The 19,935-nt window shown below is 46.8% G+C and overlaps 3 protein-coding genes across 3 annotated transcripts; all 3 read right to left on the minus strand.

Annotated features, from left to right (window-relative positions):
* Positions 1 to 932: 932 nt before the first annotated feature.
* LOC136788902 (heat shock transcription factor, X-linked-like) lies at positions 933 to 2,966 on the minus strand. Its single transcript, XM_066987932.1, has 2 exons — positions 2,078 to 2,966; positions 933 to 1,610 (listed from the first exon to the last, which is right to left on the minus strand). Exons 1-2 carry the CDS (start codon positions 2,732 to 2,734, stop codon positions 933 to 935), a joined length of 1,335 nt encoding a protein of 444 aa, XP_066844033.1. The 5' UTR covers positions 2,735 to 2,966.
* Positions 2,967 to 9,156: 6,190 nt separating this feature from the next.
* LOC136789024 (heat shock transcription factor, X-linked-like) lies at positions 9,157 to 11,185 on the minus strand. The gene is made up of 2 exons (XM_066988496.1): positions 10,302 to 11,185; positions 9,157 to 9,834 (listed from the first exon to the last, which is right to left on the minus strand). Exons 1-2 carry the CDS (start codon positions 10,956 to 10,958, stop codon positions 9,157 to 9,159), a joined length of 1,335 nt encoding a protein of 444 aa, XP_066844597.1. The 5' UTR covers positions 10,959 to 11,185.
* Positions 11,186 to 17,433: 6,248 nt separating this feature from the next.
* LOC136789138 (heat shock transcription factor, X-linked-like) lies at positions 17,434 to 19,467 on the minus strand. Its single transcript, XM_066989142.1, has 2 exons — positions 18,579 to 19,467; positions 17,434 to 18,111 (listed from the first exon to the last, which is right to left on the minus strand). Exons 1-2 carry the CDS (start codon positions 19,233 to 19,235, stop codon positions 17,434 to 17,436), a joined length of 1,335 nt encoding a protein of 444 aa, XP_066845243.1. The 5' UTR covers positions 19,236 to 19,467.
* Positions 19,468 to 19,935: the final 468 nt, after the last annotated feature.

The raw sequence follows: 19,935 nt of genomic DNA on the forward strand, positions 1-19,935 counted from the left end.
CCTTGTTGAACTCCATGAGGTTCTCACCGGCCCACCTCTTGAGCCAGGTTCCCCTGGCTGGCATCCCTTCCCTCCAGTGTGTCGACCACGCCACACAACTTGGTGTCATCAGAAGACTTACTGCGGGTGCACTTGATCCCACTGTCCAGGGCACTGACAAAGATGTTAAAAAGCAGTGGTCCCAATATTGGCCCCTGGGGAACACCACCCAGTACTGTTCTCCACTTGGACATTGACTGCAATTCTGTGAGCGCAACCATCCAGCCAATTCCTTACCCGGCAAGTGGTCCAACATTTCTATAAATATAAATATTTTAAATATACATAGTTTCATCATTTCTGAACTCTGTTCTCTTGCTTTTCAGGGATGCCTCTCCAAAGCACTTGATTTCTCAGCGCCCTCATGAATGTTAGCTCAGAAATCACAGCACAGGTTGTTACTGCCTGGCGATGTAGAGTGTTCCCCTTGTGAGCATTCATCCTACTATGAAGGTGACATTCCCTTTCTGAGTCTTCTGTAATTAAAATGCTGTTACTTAGACTTTCTCAACTTGCCCTCAGAAGTCATCATTAGGAAGAGCATCCTCGGTGCATGCAGCATGCCGACATTACCCAGTCTTTTACTCTCTATGGCTAAGTACCTGGAGCTTGACCGTTAGAGAAAACCACTACATGGATGTGAGAACAGTTGCTTCTCCTTCCTTCTGAGAAATGAAATACAAACTCGATCTGAGATTCCACCATAAAAATGTATATAGGAATAATAATGAAAAGACACAGGAGAACTGTAAAAGGTTTATTATGCAAACAATTATTTTCAAAACAGTCGGCCTATGAACTATGAACAGCTATGAACAACTAGGAACAACTAGGGACAACTAGGGACCTGTAACTGGGTGCCGCTCTCCCCACTGTCTCCAAAGGGTCCTGCACTAGGGTTCCAGCCCATTGCCTGCAGCTGCCTTGTTTGGGCTGCAGGTGCAAGTTGGGCAGTGTGGGGCTGCTGAGGGCTGCCAGTCGGGTGGATTCGGCATGGCCGTGGCAGCGGCTGCTGCCGGCCCAAGAATTGCAAAAGGACGGAAGGGAGGTATGGTGGCCCAGGGAATCCGTGGAGCTGGCGCGTTTTGGTGCGTAGGCGCCGAGCCGGCTCCCATGAGAGGCAGAAAGTAGTGCCGTGTGGGAGTAGGAGAGGCAGATGGGCTCGGGCTGCTGCGTGGTGGCAGCTGGGAGGAGGCTGGAGGCTGTTGCTCGTCCCTGCCTGCTGCCTCTGCAGCGGGGCCTGGCAGGGAGGGAGCATCCACGCCTGAGGCTGGATGGGCACCGCTAGCCTGGGGGGTGGCTTTTGCCTGGCGCTTTGGGAGTGGGGGCCCTGCGGGGGCTGCTGTCTGCGTGTGCTCTGCTGGAGCTGCTGCCATCCCGTCCTTCTCCTCCCCGGCATCTGCTCCCCACCCATGCTGGATGCCTGGGCTGCTGCTGGGGCAGTTTCCATACAGAGCCGCCTGCGTTGCATGGGCAGCCGTGGCTTTCCTCTTCAGAGCAACACGGCGCTTGCAGTTGACGAGCAGGTGGGGAGAATCTCTCTTGAAGTTGGGGTTGTGGTAGAGGAGTAACTAAAAAATGCAAAGGAGGAAAGTTAGTTGCTAACATTTTCCAAAAATAATAAAAAATAATTGATCAAGAAACCCAGATACCATAACTTTTCAGATGCTTCTGGGTAGAACTAACAGGTAGGTAACGCTACACTGCTAATATGCATCCCACAGTTGAAAAAAGAATTCACATATGGCACAGCAAGATTTCTTGCGAATATATTCAACTGAGTAGACTCATCATAGCCTGATTTATTTATCTTTCCATTCCATGAATTTGAAATCCTTGAGTATAACCCAATTATATTGTCTCCACATTTCTACCACTCATCAACGCCACCTGAAAAATACCTCCACACCAGCCTGAGAAAGACATTAAATTTAGAACATTTACTGTCATCCTCATCTCCTGTATTGCCAAGGCCTACGCCCATATCTCCCACTAGACTATTGTGAGTGTTGGTTCGTGTGTGGAGCAAGTGATGTACCTTCCTGTGAGCAGAAAACGCATCTTCTTCTGCAAGGAATTCAGGAAGTGAGGCAGATCTTTGGAAGTCCTGTTGCATTTTGGTAAATCCGTACAGGTTAAGCTGACGGATGAAACTTTTCATACGCTCAGTCTCAAAAATTTTCTGAGGCCCGCTCCTTCCCAGCACTTCCGCTTTAAATATTTCTTCATCAATCACAATGCAGTTTCCACAGTGACCCCACCAAATGGTCTTAAAGTCGTTGCTTTCAACTAGTTGCCACAGTTTCTCTGGGAAACTGAGGAAGGAGAAGACATTGGCTTTGACAGCGCTCTCCTCAGAAGAACTGCAGGGTTTGCTCTCACAGTTATCAGTGGAAGCCAGCCAATCCATTTCTTCCTTTACTGATGCTGCAGCACCATCACAAGCTGCTCCTCTGTGCTGACCCAGAGGCTCAGCAGAAGGGGACTCTGAGGATTCAACCAGCTTGTCTGGAGCAGAAACAGGTGAAGTTTCTGCTGGAAGCGGCTCCCTCTTAATTTCTTTTATCTCATTTTCACTGAAGTTTCCGCCTGAAGCCATTTCAGTGGCCAGCTTAGTCTTCGTCCTGCCACTCAGCGAGCGAGACCCAGCTGGTCTGTCTGGGCGTTGTGGTGGGAGATGCTCGAGCATCACCATGACACCCACCCGTCATCAGAGTGACATCACAGTGGAACAGCCAGATGTTGCTGTCCAGCACTTGCTGCTGGTGCTGTACCACGGGTGTTTCGACTCAAAAGAAGCACATAAAGCCGTGTTTAAAGGGGATCGCTTCTTCCCTAGACCTTGCTTCCTCTTCCCTGTGTGATAGCTCTCTTCTGGCCTCCTTGATGTCCCTGTGCGTTTTCCATCTGGGGAGGGAAATCAGTTTCCCAAGCAATGTTAACTAAAGAATGTAGCAATCTCTTCCTAGTTTGCTGCCACTTCCTGTAAATGCTCCGTGATTTGCACAGCACTGCTTTTGCAAGGGAGTAGCTATGTACCCAGGTGATGCTCCTTGAGGTCAGCAGTCTCCCAGAGGCTGCTCTGCAGGTCCAACCAGAATAAAACCTATATAGATTTTGCTAATGACATAAAATGGTAGATGTACAAGCCCTTGTTTCTTTGATTTGGTTCTTATGCTTTGATTCGACAGTTGAGAAATTTAGAAAGCAACTCACCAAAAGCAGTGATGTTCTCCAAGCCTTTTCAATCACACCCCTCTCTACAGGGTCAAGTGTGTTTCTTTTTGTAAAGGAACGGTTCGATGTGGACGTAGTGTCTGGATGCGGGACTGGAATGCACACTAAGTTTGCAGATTGTACCAAATATGAGGCGATGTTAACTCCCTTGAGTATAGACAGGCCTTGTGGGGAGATCTTGACAAGTTAGGGTGCCGGGCAATCAGTGCTGTATGGAATAAAACAGCAATAAGTGATGGATTCTTCCCCTAGGTGGGGGCAACATTGCCTATACATACAGAGTGGGGGATGAGCAGCCCTGCAGAAAGGGATCTGGGCATTGTGGTCAGTGGCAAGTTGAATATGTATCAACAGTGTACCCTGCAGCCAGGAGGGCCACCCGTACCCTGGGGTGCATCAGGCAAAGCATCACTAGCCGGTTGAGGGAAAGCATTGTCCTGCTCTGCTCTGCTCTGCACTGATGTGGCTTCACCTGAAGCACTGTGTGCAGTTTTGGGTGCCACAAAATAAGAAGTACACAGAGCTATTAGAGAGTGTCCAAAGGAAACTATGAAAATGGTAAAAGGTCTGGAGGGCAAGACATATGAGGAGCGGCTGAGGTCCCTTGGTTTGCTCAGCCCAGAGCAGAGCAGGCTGAGGGGAGACCTCCTGGCGGCCTGCAGCTCCCTCCCGAGGGGAGCGGAGGGGCAGGCGCTGAGCTCTGCTGTCTGCTGAGCTCTGCTCTCTGCTGTCTGTCACCCATCATATAATATGATGGGTGAACAACTGGCTGGTGGATTGTGCCAAAAGGGTTGTAGCAAAGGGGGTTATGTCAGTCTGGTGACCTGTCACTAGCGGGGTTCCACAGGGCTCTGTTCTAGGGCCACCTCTCTGCATGTTTTTAAAAACGATCTGCACGCAGGACTCAAATGCATACTAAGTAAATCTCCAGACAACACTAAATCAGGAGAAGCTGCTGACTCCGCTGAGGGTAGAGAGGCCTTGCTGAGGGGTCTGGACAAGTTAGAGGGCCGGGCCATCACCAAGCACATGAAGTTCAACAAGAGGAAGTGTCGGACCCTGCACCTGGGACAGGGCAACCTTGGCTCTTTGTACAGGCTGTAGGACAAGAGGCTGGAGAGCAGCCCCGCAGAAAGGGATCTGGGGGTTCTGGTCAGCAGCAAGTTGAATATAAGTCACCAGCATGCCAACTGTATGCTGGGGTGCAGCAGGCACAGCGCTGCTAGACGGTCGAGGGAAGTGCATGTCCCGCTCTGCTCGTCTTGGGGTGTGTGCTCTACTCCTGCGCCTGACCTAAGTCTTGCTCAGGCTTACAAGCCACAGTAGGCCTCGACAGGACTGTTCTTCACACGCTGGAGTTAAAGAACGTGTTAGGGAATCTGAGTTTGACTACGAGTCAATTGCGTTATCTTACAAATTCACTGTCGGGAGACTTCTCTCTGCTGACCAGCGATAGGACCTTAGGGAATGGCATAAGGCCACGTCAGGGGAGATTCAGGTTGGATATTAGGGAAAGGTTTTTCACAAAGCATCAGACACACATTTACCCACTTCTCCTCCATGCGTACATTTTGTGTGTGTGGCTGGTTTGATGATCTATTTATTTATTTACTTATTTTCCCTAACATATTTGGGATTGCAGTATGCAAAACTGGGCTGTCAGAGGATGAGCTGATATTCTTTGCATGCCTATGGAGTTTCTCACAGAAGTGTGGCTGCTGTATCTTGTTCCTGCCTTTGCTGCTTTAAACCAGTATTCTTTTTTTTTTTTTTTTTTTTTTTTCTTTTTCTCCCAGGTTTGGACTATGAGCGGATTGAACTAGGGTTCAGCTTGTTTTCCTGTGTTGTTTTGCATTTTTCCCTTCTGCACCTTTATACCTTTTCTATACTTCATACACATTAGTGTACTGGGTCTGGCTGGGATTGAGTTAACTTTCCCTGCAGGGGCCTATATAAGGGTTGTACTCTGCACTTGTAGCTAGAACAGCCAACTTGTAGCTATCACACCAATATTTTATTTTTTTATTTTATTTTATTTTATTTTATTTTATTTTATTTTATTTTATTTTATTTTATTTTATTTTATTTTATTTTATTTTATTTTATTTTATTTTATTTTATTTTATTTTATTTTATTTTATTTTATTTTTTTTTATTTTATTTTCTTTCTTTATTTATTTTTATTTTAAATTTCTGAGCAGGGCTGGCACAGCATCCAGACTTCCTCCAAACTCCCCAGAGCCAGCAGGCAGGGGGTGGGCAAGAGGTGGGGAGGGGACAGCACCAGGGCAGCTGACCTAAACCGACCCAAGGGATATTGCACAGCATGTAGTGTCAGAGTCTGCAGTAATAGGTGGGGAAGGAGAATGGGTTGGGCGGAGGGTGTCTCTGCATGAAGACATCTGTCCTCCCAAACCACCACTATATGTACTGAGGCCCTGTTTCCGAGGATGGGCCCAAGCATCGCTCATTGGTGGGAATTAGAGAATAATTGTTTTTCCTTCTTCCCCTGTTGTTTCCATGCGGCTTTTGCTTGTTTTCTTCCTCTTCCTTTTCACTTTTTTTAAATTATCCTTATCTCCCCTCTCCCCCTCCCTTTTTTCCATCCTTTCCATCGTACTCTCTTCTCCCCCTTTCTATGAGGAGGGGGAGTGAGAGAGCAGTTGTACTGGAGTTCAGCTGCCCAGCAGGGTAAAAACAGCACAATTAGTTAGGCTGCAACATTTGAATCCATGTGTAATCAAGAGTGAATCAGATGTTACCGGTCGGTATTTCGTTCAAACCGCCTGCACTCCAGTCAAGATCTCAAACTGCATGCAGTAAGTTTGTTCTTATACGAACCTAGACATGAGTTCAATATGGTACTCTGAAAATAGAAAATAAGACGAAACTAAGGAGATGAAAGGGGAAAAGTGATCTCATTTTCCCTCCAGTCTTTTCTATTTGATTTCATTTAAAAGAGTTTTTTTTATTTGTTTGTTTGTTTTGTTTTAAACTCCTCATTAAGTTTAGCGTCATCCTAACAATCAGACAAGGTACAATTTTACGGAAAAAAATTAAAAGTAGGCTGAGATAAATAAAAGTCCCTAAACTCAATGATCTTCTCCTTCTACCTCCCTCCCCCGCAACATTAGCAATCGAAGATAAACTGTTCAGTAAAGACTTTCTCCATAAATACAACTGAGATTTAATCAACATAATTATCATTACTGGACTAAATACAAGTTCAAGTATATAAGAATTCTCCAGATTCTTCTATTTCCTTTCTTAACTGACATTCCTGTCACCCCCTCTCAACAACTAACTCTTTTCAAGCCTGTGCAGATCTAATTCTGTTTGTCCGTTGTTCTCCCTGAACAGCGTTTTGTTCAAGCTCGTGAAATCCAATTTCAGTTCTGCTAACGAGAACACGGAGAGCATCCTTCCCCTCTCATCCCCTGCCCCTGTTCTGGAGAGGGTTGGAGATAAAATCATTCTAGCGTTATGTTATGGACTTCAAATACAATGCCGTACCTTCAGTGGCTTGCTTCCCTGGATCGCTGATACCCATTCCAAAGCAATTTCTGGAAGTCTTTACACGTCCTCAAATTGTCAAGATCCTAGTTTGTCATGAAACAATTTCCTAGTTGTGAAAGCCTTCTCTGTGTGGATCTATTACTAGAGTGCAAACCTGCGAAAGCTAATAAAAATAACAACATTTTCTAGGCTAACAAAGTGTTAATGAATCAGATTTATCTAAATGTGCATCTCTTAAAACTTCAGGAATCATCAAGTTCTATTCCGATCTTACCTAATGCAATGTATATGAACTTTAGGTACGTTTCAGATTGGAGAGAAGAAAAAACAACTGCATAGCACTTACATTTTAAAGTTTAGTGACAAAATCAATTGTTTAACTCCTACGAAAATAGTCAAAACTTTAAAATGGTGACTAGAAAATGGTGACCGATTTGGTAACCCTTAAAAAGGATGCTCAGAAAACTGTAAGCACAGAACTGTGGAAAATCAAGTCCTTTAAGACTGCCAACCTTAGATGTCCATAAATGACTAAGCTCTACGAGTTAATCTTCAAAAGCTTGTACTTAGGTTGTATTTTATTCTCTACTCATTTAAGTTGAAGCATTACCAAGTTTCGGTAGATAAAATCCAATTATTTTCCCATTCCTACTACAAATAACTGTTATTACTTCCAAACGAGCCACAACAATATCAGTTCTTTTATAACGATGAACAAACCCCCTGCCATGGGCAGAGACACCTCCCACCAGACCAGGTTGCTCAAAGCCCCTTCCAGCCTGGCCTTGAACACCTCCAGGGATGGGGCATCCACAGCTTCTCTGGGCAGCCTGTGCCAGTGCCTCACCACCCTCACGGTAAGGAATTTCCTCCTTATAGCTAATCCAATTCTACCCTCTTTTATTTTAAAACCATTATTCCTTGTTCTGTCACTACACTCCCTGACAAAGAGTCCCTCCCCAGCTTTCCTGTAGGCCCCCTTCAGGTACTGGCAGGCCGCTGTAAGGTCTCCCTGGAGCCTTCTCTTCTCCAGGCTGAACCACCCCAACTCCCTCAGCCTGTCTTCACAGGAGAGGTGCTCCAGCCCCTTGATCCATCCTTGGGGCCCTCCTCTGGACTCACTGTAACACTTCTGTGTCCTTCTTGTGCTGGGAGCCCCAGAGCTGAAGGCAGTGCTCCAGGTGGGGTCTCACGAGAGCAGAGCAGAGGGGGAGAATCACCTCCCTCGCCCTGCTGGCCACCCGGCTTTTGATGCAGCCCAGGATACAGCTGGCTTTCTGTGCCTTAAGCACACATTGCTGGCTCATGTTGAGCTTCTCATCAACCAACACCCCCAGGGCCTTCTCCTCAGGGCTGCCCTCAACCCATTCTCCACCCAGCCCATATTTGTGCTTGGGAGTGCCCTGGCCCAGGTGCAGGACCTTGCACTTGGCCTTGTTGAACTCCATGAGGTTCTCACCGGCCCACCTCTTGAGCCAGGTTCCCCTGGCTGGCATCCCTTCCCTCCAGTGTGTCGACCACGCCACACAACTTGGTGTCATCAGAAGACTTACTGCGGGTGCACTTGATCCCACTGTCCAGGGCACTGACAAAGATGTTAAAAAGCAGTGGTCCCAATATTGGCCCCTGGGGAACACCACCCAGTACTGTTCTCCACTTGGACATTGACTGCAATTCTGTGAGCGCAACCATCCAGCCAATTCCTTACCCGGCAAGTGGTCCAACATTTCTATAAATATAAATATTTTAAATATACATAGTTTCATCATTTCTGAACTCTGTTCTCTTGCTTTTCAGGGATGCCTCTCCAAAGCACTTGATTTCTCAGCGCCCTCATGAATGTTAGCTCAGAAATCACAGCACAGGTTGTTACTGCCTGGCGATGTAGAGTGTTCCCCTTGTGAGCATTCATCCTACTATGAAGGTGACATTCCCTTTCTGAGTCTTCTGTAATTAAAATGCTGTTACTTAGACTTTCTCAACTTGCCCTCAGAAGTCATCATTAGGAAGAGCATCCTCGGTGCATGCAGCATGCCGACATTACCCAGTCTTTTACTCTCTATGGCTAAGTACCTGGAGCTTGACCGTTAGAGAAAACCACTACATGGATGTGAGAACAGTTGCTTCTCCTTCCTTCTGAGAAATGAAATACAAACTCGATCTGAGATTCCACCATAAAAATGTATATAGGAATAATAATGAAAAGACACAGGAGAACTGTAAAAGGTTTATTATGCAAACAATTATTTTCAAAACAGTCGGCCTATGAACTATGAACAGCTATGAACAACTAGGAACAACTAGGGACAACTAGGGACCTGTAACTGGGTGCCGCTCTCCCCACTGTCTCCAAAGGGTCCTGCACTAGGGTTCCAGCCCATCGCCTGCAGCTGCCTTGTTTGGGCTGCAGGTGCAAGTTGGGCAGTGTGGGGCTGCTGAGGGCTGCCAGTCGGGTGGATTCGGCATGGCCGTGGCAGCGGCTGCTGCCGGCCCAAGAATTGCAAAAGGACGGAAGGGAGGTATGGTGGCCCAGGGAATCCGTGGAGCTGGCGCGTTTTGGTGCGTAGGCGCCGAGCCGGCTCCCATGAGAGGCAGAAAGTAGTGCCGTGTGGGAGTAGGAGAGGCAGATGGGCTCGGGCTGCTGCGTGGTGGCAGCTGGGAGGAGGCTGGAGGCTGTTGCTCGTCCCTGCCTGCTGCCTCTGCAGCAGGGCCTGGCAGGGAGGGAGCATCCACGCCTGAGGCTGGATGGGCACCGCTAGCCTGGGGGGTGGCTTTTGCCTGGCGCTTTGGGAGTGGGGGCCCTGCGGGGGCTGCTGTCTGCGTGTGCTCTGCTGGAGCTGCTGCCATCCCGTCCTTCTCCTCCCCGGCATCTGCTCCCCACCCATGCTGGATGCCTGGGCTGCTGCTGGGGCAGTTTCCATACAGAGCCGCCTGCGTTGCATGGGCAGCCGTGGCTTTCCTCTTCAGAGCAACACGGCGCTTGCAGTTGACGAGCAGGTGGGGAGAATCTCTCTTGAAGTTGGGGTTGTGGTAGAGGAGTAACTAAAAAATGCAAAGGAGGAAAGTTAGTTGCTAACATTTTCCAAAAATAATAAAAAATAATTGATCAAGAAACCCAGATACCATAACTTTTCAGATGCTTCTGGGTAGAACTAACAGGTAGGTAACGCTACACTGCTAATATGCATCCCACAGTTGAAAAAAGAATTCACCTATGGCACAGCAAGATTTCTTGCGAATATATTCAACTGAGTAGACTCATCATAGCCTGATTTATTTATCTTTCCATTCCATGAATTTGAAATCCTTGAGTATAACCCAATTATATTGTCTCCACATTTCTACCACTCATCAACGCCACCTGAAAAATACCTCCACACCAGCCTGAGAAAGACATTAAATTTAGAACATTTACTGTCATCCTCATCTCCTGTATTGCCAAGGCCTACGCCCATATCTCCCACTAGACTATTGTGAGTGTTGGTTCGTGTGTGGAGCAAGTGATGTACCTTCCTGTGAGCAGAAAACGCATCTTCTTCTGCAAGGAATTCAGGAAGTGAGGCAGATCTTTGGAAGTCCTGTTGCATTTTGGTAAATCCGTACAGGTTAAGCTGACGGATGAAACTTTTCATACGCCCAGTCTCAAAAATTTTCTGAGGCCCGCTCCTTCCCAGCACTTCCACTTTAAATATTTCTTCATCAATCACAATGCAGTTTCCACAGTGACCCCACCAAATGGTCTTAAAGTCGTTGCTTTCAACTAGTTGCCACAGTTTCTCTGGGAAACTGAGGAAGGAGAAGACATTGGCTTTGACAGCGCTCTCCTCAGAAGAACTGCAGGGTTTGCTCTCACAGTTATCAGTGGAAGCCAGCCAATCCATTTCTTCCTTTACTGATGCTGCAGCACCATCACAAGCTGCTCCTCTGTGCTGACCCAGAGGCTCAGCAGAAGGGGACTCTGAGGATTCAACCAGCTTGTCTGGAGCAGAAACAGGTGAAGTTTCTGCTGGAAGCGGCTCCCTCTTAATTTCTTTTATCTCATTTTCACTGAAGTTTCCGCCTGAAGCCATTTCAGTGGCCAGCTTAGTCTTCGTCCTGCCACTCAGCGAGCGAGACCCAGCTGGTCTGTCTGGGCGTTGTGGTGGGAGATGCTCGAGCATCACCATGACACCCACCCGTCATCAGAGTGACATCACAGTGGAACAGCCAGATGTTGCTGTCCAGCACTTGCTGCTGGTGCTGTACCACGGGTGTTTCGACTCAAAAGAAGCACATAAAGCCGTGGTTAAAGGGGATCGCTTCTTCCCTAGACCTTGCTTCCTCTTCCCTGTGTGATAGCTCTCTTCTGGCCTCCTTGATGTCCCTGTGCGTTTTCCATCTGGGGAGGGAAATCAGTTTCCCAAGCAATGTTAACTAAAGAATGTAGCAATCTCTTCCTAGTTTGCTGCCACTTCCTGTAAATGCTCCGTGATTTGCACAGCACTGCTTTTGCAAGGGAGTAGCTATGTACCCAGGTGATGCTCCTTGAGGTCAGCAGTCTCCCAGAGGCTGCTCTGCAGGTCCAACCAGAATAAAACCTATACAGATTTTGCTAATGACATAAAATGGTAGATGTACAAGCCCTTGTTTCTTTGATTTGGTTCTTATGCTTTGATTCGACAGTTGAGAAATTTAGAAAGCAACTCAACAAAAGCAGTGATGTTCTCCAAGCCTTTTCAATCACACCCCTCTCTACAGGGTCAAGTGTGTTTCTTTTTGTAAAGGAACGGTTCGATGTGGACGTAGTGTCTGGATGCGGGACTGGAATGCACACTAAGTTTGCAGATTGTACCAAATATGAGGCGATGTTAACTCCCTTGAGTATAGACAGGCCTTGTGGGGAGATCTTGACAAGTTAGAGTGCCGGGCAATCAGTGCTGTATGGAATAAAACAGCAATAAGTGATGGATTCTTCCCCTAGGTGGGGGCAACATTGCCTATACATACAGAGTGGGGGATGAGCAGCCCTGCAGAAAGGGATCTGGGCATTGTGGTCAGTGGCAAGTTGAATATGTATCAACAGTGTACCCTGCAGCCAGGAGGGCCACCCGTACCCTGGGGTGCATCAGGCAAAGCATCACTAGCCGGTTGAGGGAAAGCATTGTCCTGCTCTGCCCTGCACTGATGTGGCTTCACCTGAAGCACTGTGTGCAGTTTTGGGTGCCACAAAATAAGAAGTACACAGAGCTATTAGAGAGTGTCCAAAGGAAACTATGAAAATGGTAAAAGGTCTGGAGGGCAAGACATATGAGGAGCGGCTGAGGTCCCTTGGTTTGCTCAGCCCAGAGCAGAGCAGGCTGAGGGGAGACCTCCTGGCGGCCTGCAGCTCCCTCCCGAGGGGAGCGGAGGGGCAGGCGCTGAGCTCTGCTGTCTGCTGAGCTCTGCTGTCTGCTGTCTGTCACCCATCATATAATATGATGGGTGAACAACTGGCTGGTGGATTGTGCCAAAAGGGTTGTAGCACAGGGGGTTATGTCAGTCTGGTGACCTGTCACTAGCGGGGTTCCACAGGGCTCTGTTCTAGGGCCACCTCTCTGCATGTTTTTAAAAACGATCTGCACACAGGACTCAAATGCATACTAAGTAAATCTCCAGACAACACTAAATCAGGAGAAGCTGCTGACTCCGCTGAGGGTAGAGAGGCCTTGCTGAGGGATCTGGACAAGTTAGAGGGCCGGGCCATCACCAAGCGCATGAAGTTCAACAAGAGGAGGTGTCGGACCCTGCACCTGGACAGGGCAACCTTGGCTCTTTGTACAGGCTGTAGGACAAGAGGCTGGAGAGCAGCCCCGCAGAAAGGGATCTGGGGGTTCTGGTCAGCAGCAAGTTGAATATAAGTCACCAGCATGCCAACTGTATGCTGGGGTGCAGCAGGCACAGCGCTGCTAGACGGTCGAGGGAAGTGCATGTCCCGCTCTGCTCGTCTTGGGGTGTGTGCTCTACTCCTGCGCCTGACCTAAGTCTTGCTCAGGCTTACAAGCCACAGTAGGCCTCGACAGGACTGTTCTTCACACGCTGGAGTTAAAGAACGTGTTAGGGAATCTGAGTTTGACTACGAGTCAATTGCGTTATCTTACAAATTCACTGTCGGGAGACTCTTCTCTCTGCTGACCAGTGATAGGACCTTAGGGAATGGCATAAGGCCACGTCAGGGGAGATTCAGGTTGGATATTAGGGAAAGGTTTTTCACAGAGCATCAGACACACATTTACCCACTTCTCCTCCATGCGTACATTTTGTGTGTGTGGCTGGTTTGATGATCTATTTATTTATTTACTTATTTTCCCTAACATATTTGGGATTGCAGTATGCAAAACTGGGCTGTCAGAGGATGAGCTGATATTCTTTGCATGCCTATGGAGTTTCTCACAGAAGTGTGGCTGCTGTATCTTGTTCCTGCCTTTGCTGCTTTAAACCAGTATTCTTTTTATTTTTCTTTTTTTTTTTTCTTTTTTCTCCCAGGTTTGGACTATGAGCGGATTGCACTAGGTTCAGCTTGTTTTCCTCTATTGTATTGCATTTTTCCCTTCTGCACCTTTATACCTTTTCTATACTTCATACACATTAGTGTACTGGGTCTGGCTGGGATTGAGTTAACTTTCCCTGCAGGGGCCTATATAAGGGTTGTACTCTGCACTTGTAGCTAGAACAGCCAACTTGTAGCTATCACACCAATAGTTTATTTCATTTTATTTTATTTTATTTATTTTATTTTATTTTATTTTATTTTATTTATTTTTTTATTTATTTATTTTATTTTATTTTATTTTATTTTATTTTATTTTATTTTATTTTATTTTATTTTATTTTATTTTATTTTATTTTATTTTATTTTATTTTATTTTATTTTATTTTATTTTATTTTATTTTATTTTATTTTATTTTATTTTATTTATTTATTTTTTTTTATTTTAAATTTCTGAGCAGGGCTGGCACAGCATCCAGACTCCCTCCAAACTCCCCAGAGCCAGCAGGCAGGGGGTGGGCAAGAGGTGGGGAGGGGACAGCACCAGGGCAGCTGACCTAAACCGACCCAAGGGATATTGCACAGCATGTAGTGTCAGAGTCTGCAGTAATAGGTGGGGAAGGAGAATGGGTTGGGCGGAGGGTGTCTCTGCATGAAGACATCTGTCCTCCCAAACCACCACTATATGTACTGAGGCCCTGTTTCCGAGGATGGGCCCAAGCATCGCTCATTGGTGGGAATTAGAGAATAATTGTTTTTCCTTCTTCCCCTGTTGTTTCCATGCGGCTTTTGCTTGTTTTCTTCCTCTTCCTTTTCACTTTAATTAAATTATCCTTATCTCCCCTCTCCCCCTCCCTTTTTTCCATCCTTTCCATCGTACTCTCTTCTCCCCCTTTCTATGAGGAGGGAGAGTGAGAGAGCAGTTGTACTGGAGTTCAGCTGCCCAGCAGGGTAAAAACAGCACAATTAGTTAGGCTGCAACATTTGAATCCATGTGTAATCAAGAGTGAATCAGATGTTACCGGTTATTTCGTTCAAACCGCCTGCACTCCAGTCAAGATCTCAAACTGCATGCAGTAAGTTTGTTCTTATACGAACCTAGACATGAGTTCAATATGGTACTCTGAAAATAGAAAATAAGACGAAACTAAGGAGATGAAAGGGGAAAAGTGATCTCATTTTCCTTCCAGTCTTTTCTATTTGATTTCATTTAAAAGAGTTTTTTTTATTTGTTTGTTTGTTTTGTTTTAAACTCCTCATTAAGTTTAGCGTCATCCTAACAATCAGACAAGGTACAATTTTACGGAAAAAAATTAAAAGTAGGCTGAGATAAATAATAGTCCCTAAACTCAATGATCTTCTCCTTCTACCTCCCTCCCCCGCAACATTAGCAATCGAAGATAAACTGTTCAGTAAAGACTTTCTCCATAAATACAACTGAGATTTAATCAACATAATTATCATTACTGGACTAAATACAAGTTCAAGTATATAAGAATTCTCCAGATTCTTCTGTTTCCTTTCTTAACTGACATTCCTGTCACCCCCTCTTAACAACTAACTCTTTTCAAGCCTGTGCAGATCTAATTCTGTTTGTCCGTTGTTCTCCCTGAACAGCGTTTTGTTCAAGCTCGTGAAATCCAATTTCAGTTCTGCTAACGAGAACACGGAGAGCATCCTTCCCCTCTCATCCCCTGCCCCTGTTCTGGAGAGGGTTGGAGATAAAATCATTCTAGCGTTATGTTATGGACTTCAAATACAATGCCCTACCTTCAGTGGCTTGCTTCCCTGGATCGCTGATACCCATTCCAAAGCAATTTCTGGAAGTCTTTACACGTCCTCAAATTGTCAAGATCCTAGTTTGTCATGAAACAATTTCCTAGTTGTGAAAGCCTTCTCTGTGTGGATCTATTACTAGAGTGCAAACCTGCGAAAGCTAATAAAAATAACAACATTTTCTAGGCTAACAAAGTGTTAATGAATCAGATTTATCTAAATGTGCATCTCTTAAAACTTCAGGAATCATCAAGTTCTATTCCGATCTTACCTAATGCAATGTATATGAACTTTAGGTACGTTTCAGATTGGAGAGAAGAAAAAACAACTGCATAGCACTTACATTTTAAAGTTTAGTGACAAAATCAATGGTTTAACTCCTACGAAAACAGTCAAAACTTTAAAATGGTGACTAGAAAATGGTGACCGATTTGGTAACCCTTAAAAAGGATGCTCAGAAAACTGTAAGCACAGAACTGTGGAAAATCAAGTCCTTTAAGACTGCCAACCTTAGATGTCCATAAATGACTAAGCTCTGCGAGTTAATCTTCAAAAGCTTGTACTTAGGTTGTATTTTATTCTCTACTCATTTAAGTTGAAGCATTACCAAGTTTCGGTAGATAAAATCCAATTATTTTCCCATTCCTACTACAAATAACTGTTTTTACTTCCAAACGAGCCACAACAATATCAGTTCTTTTATAACGATGAACAAACCCCCTGCCATGGGCAGGGACACCTCCCACCAGACCAGGTTGCTCAAAGCCCCTTCCAGCCTGGCCTTGAACACCTCCAGGGATGGGGCATCCACAGCTTCTCTGGGCAGCCTGTGCCAGTGCCTCACCACCCTCACGGTAAGGAATTTCCTCCTTATAGCTAATCCAATTCTACCCTCTTTTATTTTAAAACCATTATTCCTTGTTCTGTCACTACACTCCCTGACAAAGAGTCCCTCCCCAGCTTTCCTGTAGGCCCCCTTCAGGTACTGGCAGGCCGCTGTAAGGTCTCCCTGGAGCCTTCTCTTCTCCAGGCTGAACCACCCCAACTCCCTCAGCCTGTCTTCACAGGAGAGGTGCTCCAGCCCCTTGATCCGTCCTTGGGGCCCTCCTCTGGACTCACTGTAATACTTCTGTGTCCTTCTTGTGCTGGGAGCCCCAGAGCTGAAGGCAGTGCTCCAGGTGGGGTCTCACGAGAGCAGAGCAGAGGGGGAGAATCACCTCCCTCGCCCTGCTGGCCACCCGGCTTTTGATGCAGCCCAGGATACAGCTGGCTTTCTGTGCCTTAAGCACACATTGCTGGCTCATGTTGAGCTTCTCATCAACCAACACCCCCAGGGCCTTCTCCTCAGGGCTGCCCTCAACCCATTCTCCACCCAGCCCATATCTGTGCTTGGGAGTGCCCTGGCCCAGGTGCAGGACCTTGCACTTGGCCTTGTTGAACTCCATGAGGTTCTCACCGGCCACCTCTTGAGCCAGGTTCCCCTGGCTGGCATCCCTTCCCTCCAGTGTGTCGGCCACGCCACACAACTTGGTGTCATCAGAAGACTTACTGCGGGTGCACTTGATCCCACTGTCCAGGGCACTGACAAAGATGTTAAAAAGCAGTGGTCCCAATATTGGCCCCTGGGGAACACCACTCAGTACTGTTCTCCACTTGGACATTGACTGCAATTCTTTGAGCGCAACCATCCAGCCAATTCCTTACCCGGCAAGTGGTCCAACATTTCTATAAATATAAATATTTTAAATATATATAGTTTCATCATTTCTGAACTCTGTTCTCTTGCTTTTCAGGGATGCCTCTCCAAAGCACTTGATTTCTCAGCGCCCTCATGAATGTTAGCTCAGAAATCACAGCACAGGTTGTTACTGCCTGGCGATGTAGAGTGTTCCCCTTGTGAGCATTCATCCTACTATGAAGGTGACATTCCCTTTCTGAGTCTTCTGTAATTAAAATGCTGTTATTTAGACTTTCTCAACTTGCCCTCAGAAGTCATCATTAGGAAGAGCATCCTCGGTGCATGCAGCATGCCGACATTACCCAGTCTTTTACTCTCTATGGCTAAGTACCTGGAGCTTGACCGTTAGAGAAAACCATTACATGGATGTGAGAACAGTTGCTTCTCCTTCCTTCTGAGAAATGAAATACAAACTCGATCTGAGATTCCACCATAAAAATGTATATAGGAATAATAATAAAAAGACACAGGAGAACTGTAAAAGGTTTATTATACAAACAATTATTTTCAAAACAATCGGCCTATGAACTATGAACAGCTAGGAACAACTAGGAACAACTAGGGACAACTAGGGACCTGTAACTGGGTGCCGCTCTCCCCACTGTCTCCAAAGGGTCCTGCACTAGGGTTCCAGCCCATCGCCTGCAGCTGCCTTGTTTGGGCTGCAGGTGCAAGTTGGGCAGTGTGGGGCTGCTGAGGGCTGCCAGTCGGGTGGATTCGGCATGGCCGTGGCAGAGGCTGCTGCCGGCCCAAGAATTGCAAAAGGACGGAAGGGAGGTATGGTGGCCCAGGGAATCCGTGGAGCTGGCGCGTTTTGGTGCGTAGGTGCCGAGCCGGCTCCCATGAGAGGCAGAAAGTAGTGCCGTGTGGGAGTAGGAGAGGCAGATGGGCTCGGGCTGCTGCGTGGTGGCAGCTGGGAGGAGGCTGGAGGCTGTTGCTCGTCCCTGCCTGCTGCCTCTGCAGCGGGGCCTGGCAGGGAGGGAGCATCCACGCCTGAGGCTGGATGGGCACCGCTAGCCTGGGGGGTGGCTTTTGCCTGGCGCTTTGGGAGTGGGGGCCCTGCGGGGGCTGCTGTCTGCGTGTGCTCTGCTGGAGCTGCTGCCATCCCGTCCTTCTCCTCCCCGGCATCTGCTCCCCACCCATGCTGGATGCCTGGGCTGCTGCTGGGGCAGTTTCCATACAGAGCCGCCTGCGTTGCATGGGCAGCCGTGGCTTTCCTCTTCAGAGCAACACGGCGCTTGCAGTTGACGAGCAGGTGGGGAGAATCTCTCTTGAAGTTGGGGTTGTGGTAGAGGAGTAACTAAAAAATGCAAAGGAGGAAAGTTAGTTGCTAACATTTTCCAAAAATAATAAAAAATAATTGATCAAGAAACCCAGATACCATAACTTTTCAGATGCTTCTGGGTAGAACTAACAGGTAGGTAACGCTACACTGCTAATATGCATCCCACGGTTGAAAAAAGAATTCACCTATGGCACAGCAAGATTTCTTGCGAATATATTCAACTGAGTAGACTCATCATAGCCTGATTTATTTATCTTTCCATTCCATGAATTTGAAATCCTTGAGTATAACCCAAATATATTGTCTCCACATTTCTACCACTCATCAACGCCACCTGAAAAATACCTCCACACCAGCCTGAGAAAGACATTAAATTTAGAACATTTACTGTCATCCTCATCTCCTGTATTGCCAAGGCCTACGCCCATATCTCCCACTAGACTATTGTGAGTGTTGGTTCGTGTGTGGAGCAAGTGATGTACCTTCCTGTGAGCAGAAAACGCATCTTCTTCTGCAAGGAATTCAGGAAGTGAGGCAGATCTTTGGAAGTCCTGTTGCATTTTGGTAAATCCGTACAGGTTAAGCTGACGGATGAAACTTTTCATACGCCCAGTCTCAAAAATTTTCTGAGGCCCGCTCCTTCCCAGCACTTCCACTTTAAATATTTCTTCATCAATCACAATGCAGTTTCCACAGTGACCCCACCAAATGGTCTTAAAGTCGTTGCTTTCAACTAGTTGCCACAGTTTCTCTGGGAAACTGAGGAAGGAGAAGACGTTGGCTTTGACAGCGCTCTCCTCAGAAGAACTGCAGGGTTTGCTCTCACAGTTATCAGTGGAAGCCAGCCAATCCATTTCTTCCTTTACTGATGCTGCAGCACCATCACAAGCTGCTCCTCTGTGCTGACCCAGAGGCTCAGCAGAAGGGGACTCTGAGGATTCAACCAGCTTGTCTGGAGCAGAAACAGGTGAAGTTTCTGCTGGAAGCGGCTCCCTCTTAATTTCTTTTATCTCATTTTCACTGAAGTTTCCGCCTGAAGCCATTTCAGTGGCCAGCTTAGTCTTCGTCCTGCCACTCAGCGAGCGAGACCCAGCTGGTCTGTCTGGGCGTTGTGGTGGGAGATGCTCGAGCATCACCATGACACCCACCCGTCATCAGAGTGACATCACAGTGGAACAGCCAGATGTTGCTGTCCAGCACTTGCTGCTGGTGCTGTACCACGGGTGTTTCGACTCAAAAGAAGCACATAAAGCCGTGTTTAAAGGGGATCGCTTCTTCCCTAGACCTTGCTTCCTCTTCCCTGTGTGATAGCTCTCTTCTGGCCTCCTTGATGTCCCTGTGCGTTTTCCATCTGGGGAGGGAAATCAGTTTCCCAAGCAATGTTAACTAAAGAATGTAGCAATCTCTTCCTAGTTTGCTGCCACTTCCTGTAAATGCTCCGTGATTTGCACAGCACTGCTTTTGCAAGGGAGTAGCTATGTACCCAGGTGATGCTCCTTGAGGTCAGCAGTCTCCCAGAGGCTGCTCTGCAGGTCCAACCAGAATAAAACCTATACAGATTTTGCTAATGACATAAAATGGTAGATGTACAAGCCCTTGTTTCTTTGATTTGGTTCTTATGCTTTGATTCGACAGTTGAGAAATTTAGAAAGCAACTCAACAAAAGCAGTGATGTTCTCCAAGCCTTTTCAATCACACCCCTCTCTACAGGGTCAAGTGGGTTTCTTTTTGTAAAGGAACGGTTCGATGTGGACGTAGTGTCTGGATGCGGGACTGGAATGCACACTAAGTTTGCAGATTGTACCAAATATGAGGCGATGTTAACTCCCTTGAGTATAG

The sequence above is a fragment of the Anser cygnoides genome, chromosome 1, assembly GCF_040182565.1.
Source record: "Anser cygnoides isolate HZ-2024a breed goose chromosome 1, Taihu_goose_T2T_genome, whole genome shotgun sequence".
In the NCBI taxonomy this organism is placed as follows: domain Eukaryota; kingdom Metazoa; phylum Chordata; class Aves; order Anseriformes; family Anatidae; genus Anser; species Anser cygnoides.

Excerpts from the sequence above, each read along its gene's own strand:
- LOC136788902 (XM_066987932.1), bottom strand. The coding sequence starts at position 2,734 with ATGGTGATGCTCGAGCATCTCCCACCACAACGCCCAGACAGACCAGCT. Across the intron at positions 1,611-2,077 it reads CGTTTTCTGCTCACAGGAAG|TTACTCCTCTACCACAACCC; the intron begins GTACATCACTTG and ends TGCATTTTTTAG.
- LOC136789024 (XM_066988496.1), bottom strand. The coding sequence starts at position 10,958 with ATGGTGATGCTCGAGCATCTCCCACCACAACGCCCAGACAGACCAGCT. Across the intron at positions 9,835-10,301 it reads CGTTTTCTGCTCACAGGAAG|TTACTCCTCTACCACAACCC; the intron begins GTACATCACTTG and ends TGCATTTTTTAG.
- LOC136789138 (XM_066989142.1), bottom strand. The coding sequence starts at position 19,235 with ATGGTGATGCTCGAGCATCTCCCACCACAACGCCCAGACAGACCAGCT. Across the intron at positions 18,112-18,578 it reads CGTTTTCTGCTCACAGGAAG|TTACTCCTCTACCACAACCC; the intron begins GTACATCACTTG and ends TGCATTTTTTAG.